General features: G+C 33.3%; 2 protein-coding genes across 2 annotated transcripts; both read right to left on the bottom strand.

Moving 5' to 3' along the window:
- Nucleotides 1–244: 244 nt before the first annotated feature.
- On the bottom strand, nt 245–529 carry HELRODRAFT_79713 (hypothetical protein; the record flags this gene model as incomplete). The annotated part of the gene is made up of 1 exon (XM_009019766.1): nt 245–529. A coding segment is annotated over one exon (285 nt), but the record flags the coding sequence as incomplete, so codon positions are not given.
- Nucleotides 530–7,328: 6,799 nt separating this feature from the next.
- HELRODRAFT_173153 (hypothetical protein) lies at nt 7,329–8,386 on the bottom strand (the record flags this gene model as incomplete). The annotated part of the gene is made up of 2 exons (XM_009019765.1): nt 7,329–7,426; nt 8,173–8,386. 2 exons carry the CDS (start codon nt 8,384–8,386, stop codon nt 7,329–7,331), a joined length of 312 nt encoding a protein of 103 aa, XP_009018013.1.
- Nucleotides 8,387–11,882: the final 3,496 nt, after the last annotated feature.

Here is an 11,882-nt window from a genome sequence, read left to right as displayed (position 1 = left end):
CGCTAGGTATAACTTTTACGTTTTTGAATAGCCTTCGGTGTTGTTGCTTGACAGCGAAGAAATCAATTTGCGTGGCTGATGGTCCACTTTTGTATGTTATGAGATGTTCCAACCTCTTTCTAAAATATGTATTCAGTAAACAAAACCCATGACTTTCAGCAAACTCAAGGATGGGGTTGCCATCTTCATTCCGTTCTCCATAGCCAAAACCGCCATCTACGTTGTCAAAACCATCTGTTTTTTCTCCAACGTGGCCATTGAGATCGCCTCCAATCAGGATTGTTTCAGATTTTGGTATTGTTGAGATGGTGTCAGAAAATGCAGCCCAGAAGTCATTTTTCATCTCTTCTGATTCGCCTGTCTGTGGTGCGTATGCAGAAAAAATAATCATTGTTTGCTTTTCTATGCGACGCTTGATCCACATGAGACGTGAATTAATCCTTTTAATATCCAGTAATTCTTGGGCTAGCGGTTCTTTGACAAAAATTCCAACACCATTTTTGGCCGTCTTTTGACCATTCCAGAATAGCACCAAAGTATGAATCCACAGAAGCTTCTCCTTGGAGCTTGTAAGCTATGTTTAATATTATAGCTGTCAAACTCAGAGTTCCAATGTGTTTTATTCGGTTTGGAAATTTTTCTACCCAAGATCTCATGCACAACTTCAGCAGCTTTTGAACTCTGGTGAGATGCACTGCTGAGACTGACACACTTACTGAAGACCGATGTATACATTCTTTTATAATTGCCATTATTAATCAGGGCTTTGCTTGCATCAGTTGTAGCCAGCAAGTTTAGAGTGTGTGAGAAACAGGAATGATGAGAAGGAAGATAAATTCCTGAATTGTCATCTGTGTTACATTCCAAAAAAATTTTCACTTATATTAACATGAATAGCTTCTTCTTGCCTGAGAATCATCAACAATGCCAGGTTCAGCAAATTTCTTGAAAGCTTTCAAGAAATTACCGCCATTGCCTGTTACAACATTTACTATCTTGGATAAATCAAAATCAAATTTGCTGTGAATAGCCACCAACGTGATTGCAATTCTGTCATATGAATGTTTTCCACCGAAACGACGAAAGGCGAGTGCAAAGCTACTACGCCTAAAATCACCAGGATCAATCCAGTGGCAAGTCACACCAATGTAACTGCGAGCCTGTTGTGTCCAAATGTCAGCAGTTGTACAAACATATTCGCATTTTTTTAATTTTTCTTTAATAATCTGTTTCGTGTTGTTGAACCGCATGTCCAGCATACCTTATAGTGTTTCTGTACACATCACATGGTCTTTAGGATTTACACCTTGCATCAATTGTCTTTAGCCTTCTGCTTCTACAACAGCAAGTGGCTGCATGTCGAGAATAACAAAATTAGCAATTAAGTCATTTAACTTTTCATGTGATTCAGATGAAAAATCAAATTTTGACTGTTCTGTAGGTGAAGTTGAGACTGTACCATCTTCATTTGCACTTTGCTTCACAGTCTTCAATTTATCTTTATTTTCATGCATTATTTTGAGATAATTTTCTCCATGAATATTCTGTACATAAAAATAAAAAAAAAACAAAACAAAAGGTTTTATAGATTTCACTCAAAAATAGCTTTAATAAAATTATAGCAATTTGTCCATATCATTAAAATAAGAATTAGATTAACTTTAATTTAAAGTTTAACAACATACCTTCAACTGTTTGTTAAAATTAGACGGCGCTTTTTGCTGTCCAGGAATAAGTTGTCTCTTTGGCTTGCACAAGCTGCAACAATAATGTCACCATCATCTTCAACAACTTCGAAAAAATAATTCCTAACCACTAAAGGCAAAATTCTCGAGTTTTCTTCATCACGCGCCATCCTTATCAGAATTCGGAATGTAAACGAAAAACGGAAACTAATGAGCATAGATAAAAAAATGATAGATTAGAAATTAAAAATTAAAATGGTTCCGAGCGATGTCTAAGATTCAAACAATTGTTTTAGTCAGTACTTATAAGAAAAATGTATTATTTATAAGTATAAGTACTGAAAAAAGTACTTAAGTACTACAGTTTTTAACACACTTAAGTCCAAGTATATAAGTACCATTTTAGTACTTAAGTACGTGCTTAAGTACCAATGTACTTAAGTACGTACTTTTCCAAAAAACGTAAATTTCCAAAAATCAGTAATGAGAAATTGGAGGCTGGGATCTTCGATGGTCCAAATAGAGTACTTATGAAAGATAACGAATTTATTAAAATAATGAATAAACTGGATATAAATGCATGAACCAGTTATAGAGCTGTGGTGCACAAATTTCTTGGGAACAAAAGAGCAACAAACTACGAAGTAATTGTTAATGAAATGTTTTCTGCATTCCAAAAATTAGGTTGTCGAATGAGCCTTAAAATTCACTTTTCATTTTCTCATTTGGATTATTTTCCGGAAAGTCTTGGCGATTATAGTGAAAAAATGAGTGAAAGGTTTTACCAAGACATTAAAACAATGGAAATTAAATATCAAGGACCATGGAATGTCAACATGATGGCGGACTATTGTTTGATGCTGAAAAGGGAGAATTTGACGGCTGGCTAAAGAATGTGGAAGAAAATCAAAAAGAAGTTTTTGTTCTTATTTTGAAATTTTATGCTTTATGTACTTTACTTTTTATTAGTTTTTTGTAAAAAAAATTGACTAATTATTATTTTGAACAAATCAATTTGTAAATAATCGTGAAGATAGAATGTTAATTTTAAAATTGAATTTATGAAATATTCTGACGGGATAGAAATATTTCACGTACATATTTGAAATCAGCGTGTTCGAATTATGTTAGAAAAATTAAAATATTTGAAACATCTAAAAATATTTTGTTTTAATGCATACCAGTGTTTTGTTTCATTTTTCAATTTTTCTGGATTTAAATTTTTAATTTGTGTTAAATCGACGCGCTAAGAGAGTTAAAATTGTAAGCAGTAGAAGATATATTTTTGAAGTTGTATTTTTTTTTAAAACTTGAGTTGTTTGTTTTACATTGTTTTGTTTTTTGCAGACTGCAAACTATCTAGAAACATTATATTTTAGCTTTAAAATTGTTTATGCAAACACAGCAGAGGTTTCTATTAAGTTGATTTTTTTTTCGTTCCTTCTCCTAATTGGTTATGGTTGTCAAGTGCTTTAAGTGTTCGAAGGTTGTTGATGAGAATGATGAAATAAATTGTTTTCAATGTTTATCACTTTAAATGCTGTGGATTAAGCAACGCCTCATTCGACGTGGCTATGAATACAGAGAATTTAAAGTGGTTCTGCAAATGCTGTTTGAATATCAAATTGCTAGCTAATGTCGTTAAAGATAATCATGATAAAATCGAAGCAAAAACTGAGGAGATAAATGATTCAAATGCGGCGTTTAAAGATGAACTGAAGCAAACAAAGAATTTGATAAAAGGCAATGATTGAACAAATTGGGTTAACCAACTGCCTAACTGAGTTAGGCAGATTAAAAATCTGAAAGGTGTCTAAACGGGAGTTGGGCAGATATTGTTGGGAAGGAAATTGAGAAGAATGTTGATGTAATTAGTGATGGGGTAAAATATGTGAAAAAGTCTTTAGACGATGCGAATGAAATGAAAAGAGAGGGAATAATATCGTTATGTTCGATCTGCCTGAAAATGAAGATAATGTTAACAGAGTCAAGGATCTTATAAAGCAGTTATCAATTGATGTTCAAAGATCATGATGTCGAAAAAGTTTTCAGACTTGGACAGAGGGCAGAATCGAAGATTAGACCAATTTTAATGGTGATGAAAAACGTCTCAAATTAAAAAATTCGTTGATGAAACAAGAAAAATAATTAGGCCTCATGTTCGAATTTTTTATACAGCGTAAGGGGAACGGTAGGCATGGGGCGTATTGTCAAGTTCAGAAAGCTGAAGAAATAATGTCTGGTAATGGTTTTGATGGTTGTGATGATAGAAATGGTTGTGGTAATTAGGATTGTGATGGAGCTGTCATTGGTGGATTTTTGAGGTACTAGGACGGGTTAATTTCAAAAAAGGCGTTTTTAGTGATGTTAATGGTGATGGTGCTGCTAAAAGTAAACAAATTGAAATTGACCTCTTGAGCATTGGATCTCTTCCAACGAAAGGTGCTCCGGCTGTACATATTCCTCTACAGGGACATTTGTAAAGATTGACTCCACAACAAATAGCATCTTTGGATGTGGAGTTACTCTTTGCATTCAGCATAATAATAGATAGAATATACAATTCCAGTCATTCATCACTATCAATTTCAAAAGATGAATTAATTGCGCTGCTAAGAATATGTACAGCCGAAGCACCTTTCGTTGGCCGGATAACAACATATCAGCAAATAGACGGTGTAGCAATCTGGTCTCATTCTTTAGTTTCTATAAACATCATCATCAAACTCATTAAATTTTACAATTTTCACATGTTTATAGTTTAATAATGTTTTTTCGATTTTAAAGATTTTTTCATTTTAATCATTTTTTAATTGGTTTATTTCATGCATTTGCATATTTAGTATCTTTTATCTGGTGTTCTTAAGCGAGCTAATTTGAGATCGTCGTGTTTGACGTCCATCCTCCTGCTTCCGACTCCCAAAAAAATTTTTATTTTTTGCATCATAATTCCACCTTATTATCACTACTAAATAAGAATACTACTTTAAAAAGCACTTAAAATCAGTCAGTGTAATTGTTTTTGCTAGTAAAATTTCTTTATTTGGTACAATATATGTAGCGGGTTCTTAGCGGCAAGGTTGAGACGTAGATACAAATCAAAAAAAATTTTATTCTGTAAACTGAAAACTATAGCAAATAAATATACAATGTCAATAAAGAAAACCAAAATAAAAGTTAAAGTTCGAGGTTAGTGTGCAGACTTGTTCCTGCCAGTGCTGTGACCACGTACGAGCGGATACTGTTTCAACTTCTTCACTTGACAACAATGTAGAATCCTTCGAACACTGGTGTTATGTGGGGTTGACTCCTTCGGTTCCAGCCGTCTTCTGTACCAATATTGTACCACCTGTGCTTTACCCAACCGACAAACGTTGTTGTTACGTTGAAAGGCAACTACTTCGTTCGCCACCCTCCAACGCAACAGATAACTACTTCGTTCGCTACCTTACGTTTGTCGTCGTTGAGCTCGTAACAACCCCGTACCGTATTTCCAGCTCTCCCCCTTCTAACCACTGACTAACTACCACCCACGTACCAACAAATGAAACTTCTCCCAATAATACCTTACCAACCAACAGCTACTTCACCAACCACGTTTGCGTGTCCAATTTCTCACCAACAAAAACGCCAACTCTACCAACCAATTTTCTACAATGAAATTAACCAACTTGACCAACTAATTTTCTACAATAAAAATAACTAACTCTACCAACCAATTTTCTACAATAAAATTAACCAACTCTACCAACCAATTTTCTACAATAAAATTAACCAACTCTACCAACTAATTTTCTACAATGAAATTAACCAACTCTACCAACTAATTTTCTACAATAAAATTAACCAACTCTACCAACTAATTTTCTACAATAAAAATAAACTTTCTTTCTGTCTGACGAGACCGGCCTTTTTTACACGACGCGCCGTCCTACCCCGCAGCAATAATATAATTAGATGATGCGGCGCTCAACATCTACCCTTGAACCGTGACAATATATATACGGTTTTGTAAGCCAGTCCGACTCTACCGACCCTGAGTCGGACTTAGATTTTGCATCCAACTCCGGAATACATTATTTACAAAAAAAATTTCTTTGTATTTTTTTGGATATCATGATTTTTAGAAGCTAAATATGTGTAGCAAGACGCAATCACTCTTAATAATAGAAATTAATGCTGAAAATGTGAATAAAATCACAATTTTTCAGTATGATTTAAAACATAAAAATAAAGAAATTTTACTAGCAAAAACAATTACACTGACTGATTTTAAGTGCTTTTTAAAGTATAGTGTTCAATAACCCTCGAACTGAAAAATTTTTCTTTTTTTGCTTCTTTCCTTTCTTTGAAAAGCTTGTACTGGTGCCCTCTTGTGTTTCTATTTCCTGTAAATTGGAAGAATAGAGATGAATCTATCTCATCTTTACCCGTATTGATTTTGTACGCCTGAATAAGATCTCCTCTAATCCTACGTTTTGTCCAAGTTGGTCAGTCACCACCTTTCAATCCTTCCCCAATATGAAATCTTTCCACAACTGTTATCCATCTTGGTTGCCCGTCTTTGAATTTTTTCCAAAACTTTTTTGTCTTTTTGGTTTTTGCCAGTGAGGACTTCATGCCTGTATGCCGTATTCTAATTTAGGTCGCACCTCGCACTAACGTTTTAACATTATTGATTTATCTCTGTTAACAATTGTTTTTTTAATATGCCAAGCGTAGTTTTTAATTTTTAGCTGATTTAATGCATTGCCTAGTAGGTTCGCCGCTTTTGTCTACTATTATTTCAAGGTACCTTTCTTCCGATAAAACCTTTAGAGGTCTTTTTCCAAATTCTAATATATTTTGCTTGTTTTTTGTCTTCATGTGAATGACGGAGGATTTATCTATGTTAAATTTCATATGCCAGTCTTCCGCCCATTGGTAAAGTTTTTTTTTAGATCAGTTCACAGTCTTCTTTACATTTTCATTTTTATCCACTACTGCAGAGAGTTTGGTGTCCACCACAGCACAGAGTTTGGCAAAGTCTAAATTCGGCTTTACCCTTATCCAAGTTGGCATAAATCTTTTCAAAAAACTCAAGCAGATTTGTTAGGCATAATTTTTTTTTACAAAACCGTGTTGACTCTTACCAATGATGAGTGTTCTATGATCTAGCTTTTGATTATTTTCTCTAGTATTTTACATACAATATTTGTTAAGCTGACTGGTCTGTAATTGCACGGTTCCCTTCAATCTCTTTTTTGTAAAAAGCTACTACTAATGCATTCTTTCAGTGGGATTGTATTTTTCTAGATGAAAAAAAATTGTTATATATGGTTGTCAGAGCCTGACTTATTTCCATTCTGACTTCCTTCAAGAATTTTAGATGAAGCCCATAACTTAACATTATTAACACCACTAAATCTAAATTAAAAATATTTTAAAAAACATTTAAAATTAGTCAATATAATTGTTTTTCTCAGTAAACTTACTTCATTTTTATATTTTAATTAGAACATACAAAAAAATATGATTTTTTTTTCACATTATTAGCATTTATTTTCAGTTAAAAGAATCATTGTATATTGCTACACATATTTATTTCCTAAAAAATATTATCTGAAAAAAATATTTAAAAAAAGTTTTTTCAGAGTTAATATTTTACATTCTCCACAAAAAATTCCGATTCTTGACGCTTAATCCGACGCTGCTAAAAACTATTTGGGCATTCAATATTTTTTCGTCAATGTTTTTTGCATCTGCGGTTTTGTTTTTATGGTGATTATTTTAATTTCGAAATAAAAAAGAGGTTAAGTTAAAAATCGAAGATGGATGGCTTAGACCTGTATGCCGACGTGAAGCATTTCATCGGATTGATGTACATTGTTATAAAAAAATCGGACAGAATGTTAGTGTTTATAAAATAAATTAATTATTTAATATTAATTTTAAGTTAAAATTAATATTAAATAAATAAATAATGGTCAGTGCTATAAGGCTTGCGGATTCGCACGGCGAACACGCCGTGAGATGCTATAAGAAGGCGTGCGAATTTTCACGGCGAACACGCCGTGAGATGCTATAAGGCGTGAGAAATCTGCATGGCGAATTGAACGTGTTAATGCTACAAAGCGTGAGGTCGCACGGTGAAATAGACGATGAGGTGCTATAAGGCGTGCGAATTACATGCGGGCGAATACAAAGTTTAGACAGTGAAAAGCGTGAGAATCGCACGATGAATTCGTGATGGCCGAAGTCTGTACAACAAAGTTGACTGCTATATTGACGATACAGGATGCAGTCAAATCGCAAAATTTGACGTTTATTAAGACATATAAAGCATTTTTATTATAGAATGACAATTTTAAAAATAAAAAATTTATTACATAAAGTGTCATATAGTAACACACACAGACAAACACACATATTTACACAGTAATGCATACAGGTACATTGTTCATGTGTTAAGACAAAACATTTGCGTAAAGACCTAAGATTGTTATACCAGCACTGTCGACAAAACCATGCTTCAAATTATATACACCTTTTCTTGCTACAGGAAAGTTTGATTGATGTAGGACATTTGTTACGTGTGGTGGATTTGCACCAGCATCCAACATTTTTTCAGCCTGCTCCAAAGCAGCTCCTGCAGGGCATCGGTTATCTGCATATAGTGCAAATACAGATGCACCAACATCATGGTTGTGCTCCAAACACATCTTCTTAATAATAAACTCCTAAAATGTTTAAGCAGCCATTACAAAATTTACTATAAAAATTTACCATTTCATTATTAAATATTTCAATTTTTTAAATATTATTCTCACTATTAATAAACAAAATTTAATTATCATTAATCATTATTAAAAATTTCAATTTAATTTTTCATGTATTATTATCATATCAACATACAACAATAAACAAAATTTAATTATCACTTCCCCTACCAATTTCTTTTAATTCGAAAGTGAATGTAGCTCCTATTGTCAGTTAAAATTAAATATAGCATTAGGGGAAGTATTATTTAAAATTTTCTCTAATTAATGTACAATGTGCAAAATTAGCGATATAATATGATTATGTTCCGTGCTCACAAATGAAAACAGTTGCAATTGTTGAATTATAAAATATACATCTAGCTGTTAATTCACCCACTTTGCAGAACAAGACAATAATTACATACACAGCTTGGTAACCATAATGCAATTGAAATAAAATGAATGGTTTATTGAAAAATGTTTGGGTGAACCCTTTGCCAAAAAAAGAAAAAGAAAAGTATGTTAATAATACAATGAAATTAGGAAAGATATATAAATAATGCTATTTTTACGCAATGTTTAATAAGCAAACATTCAAGAAACACAGTCAACAGAACAAGAGTAAGAGGCATTCATCTCCACACAAAAACATGTGTGAATACAAATAAACACAATGAATACAAGTTTAAATAAACAATAATAATGGAATTAATGATAGAAATTGAATTGGCAAACACTATAAAAAAAAAAAATTTTTGTTTCACAAATTTGTTATTAATAATTTACTGATTCACAATTTATTGTTTTTTTTCAAGTTCAGAATATAATAATTTTCAATGATTCATTACATTTATGACTTTAAAACCTCCCTACCCAAGTCTATGCTAATGTTATATATTTTGGTTATTTCTTTGGTTGAAAGATGTTGGAATAATATGGTGAACTTACTCTTGAACGCGCTTTGTAAAACTAACAATGGGATAACGGTCATTTCAAACATTTCTTGTGGGTTTTATTAATAATCATCACAAAGCAGACTAACAGGAAATTTTAAATGCACAGATCTAAAGTGCTATTCTGATGAATCAAAAAAATTATTGAAATGATGATATATTAATATTTGTCTTCATAAATTTTAAATGCACATGTCCAAAGGGCTTTTCTGATGATTCAAAAAAATTATTGAAATGATGATATAATAATATTTGTTTTCATAAGTTTTTGCAAAAAATGAATGGTCACTTTCGATTATATTTTGAGCTTTTACTTGGAATCTGGTGCCATTATATAATTTAGAATTATTAAATTATGCAGCAACATTAATGACATACCAATCAGAATGTTGTGGTAGGCTGGGGAGGTTGGCTCTATGATATGAAGAAACTCAACAGGATAGTGTACAGTGTCTTCTGTTAACTGTTTCCATTCATAGACTTTAACAGTCGAACCTCCGTACAGCAAACTTTACGGTTTCAGGAAAAAAATTGACTATATAAAAATTTCCTTAAATAGAATTTGTTTGGGTAGAAATTCTATATTGCTTAAAAGGTGTTTATATGCTTGCCTATTTCTTTCATAGAGAAATTATTTTCGTTCTATAAAAACAGTTTTATATGTAAAATTCCAAGGAGCATACTAAATTCAATACATAGAGATTGTAGTTGTATAGAAGTTTGTTTTAAGTAGGTTCCTACTGCATTTCATACATTCTGTCTATAATTTTTCTATCGGAGAGGAAATGATTTTATTAACTGATTAGTTTGTTGGATTTAGAATAGTTCTTTTTGTCAAACATGAACTATTTAAGTGTCGTCTTTTAAATCAGACAGAATAATCAATTTACAACAGTATCATAATGTTCATTTGAGATCATACTTTATACTCCGGGATATTTTCTCTTTTGCTTTCAATTATTTTAGCGATTAAAACCCATGCTAATTTGAAAAAATAGACCAGGCTTTGTTTTCATCTGCACAATACCCCTTTGGCATAACACGTAATGTTAGTTTAAATTTTCCAGCTAAAAGAACAGACAAAAACATTCGGTTGTTTTCCCTAATGTCTTGTTGTAAATGGTGTCGTTATACTTCACGCTTAAATTTTAATTTAAATTGTAAGAAAGTTATTGACATTTTCTAACTTTGGAGCGTTTCATCGTAAATTGTAAAGAATCAATTAGACATTTGTAAACTGCTTACATATATATTATTATTAAGAAACATTTAATAAGCGCTAGTTAAACAATTTCATAAGCGTTCTCTCAAAAACAAAACAAAATGTTATATGTGACTGTTCATGAAAAGAAAATCAAAGTAACAAATTTTACAAATGTCTTTAGTTCTTTTTTAAATAAAGAGAAAATTCCGATCTTCTTAACATAGGTGGGAGGTTATTCCAAACAGAGGGACCAGCCACGGCAATGCCCCTAGAACCAATTTGCAAACGCGTGACTGGCACCCTTAGCAGATTCAAATTATCCGACCTGAGATGGGAAGATGGTGCTGTTTGTTTTTTGGTAAATTTATTTTTCATGTATTCAGATGACATGTCATTTATATACTTGAACATGAGAACTGCAATTTTAAAGACTATCCTTTTGTTAATTGTCAACCAGTGTACAACAACAACACACGACATTTAGACGACATTTTCCCCGAGATTGGGGGTTACCGTTTGGCTACCTATGATGAAACCTAAATACCCCTCGACGCCATCCACATTTGTCACTCGCCTCAGTATCACGCAATCCCGCTTTCACCCTGTCCTTCTCCACCTTCTCCAACTTCTTTCTACTTTTCCTGCTGTTTCAACTAATCCGATTTCATTCATAAGCCGCTCTCTATCTGATTCTATTGATTTTCACCCCATCTCAACTTCTGAATTGATAACTTTAACTGCAACAACAACAACAACACGTTTAGACGACATTTTCCCCGAGATCGGGGGTTGCCGTTTGACTACCTATGATGAAACCGAAATACCCCTCGACGCCATTCACATCTGTCACTCGCCTCAGTATCACGCAACCCCGCTTTCACCCTGTCCTTCTCCACCTGCTCTCTCCATCCCAATCGCGGACGACCCCTTCCTACCACTCCTTCAACCTCGAACTCCAACGCTCGCCTAATCCCGACCCTTTCATCCCTTCTCAACACATGTCCATACCACCGCAATCTCGATCTCCTTATCAATGTCACAATGTCCTCATTCAGTCCCATCATTGACATCAGCTCTGTACTACTCCTCCTATCCTTCACTAACCCCACACATCATCCTCACCATAGCTCTTTCAGCCCTCTGCAGTACACTTTCCTTCTCTCTCCTTAACACCCAAGTTTCACCACCATATACCATCGCTGCTCTCACACATGCTTTATATACCCTCCCTTTCATCTTCACTGACCATTTCTTTCCACACAATACCCCACCCAGTTCCCTAAATTTCATCCATCTACAC

Source organism: Helobdella robusta (assembly GCF_000326865.2).
Source record: "Helobdella robusta unplaced genomic scaffold HELROscaffold_25, whole genome shotgun sequence".
In the NCBI taxonomy this organism is placed as follows: Eukaryota; Metazoa; Annelida; class Clitellata; order Rhynchobdellida; family Glossiphoniidae; genus Helobdella; species Helobdella robusta.
The sequence above is the reverse complement of the archived record's forward strand: the minus strand, read 5'-3'. Positions and strand labels throughout refer to the sequence as shown.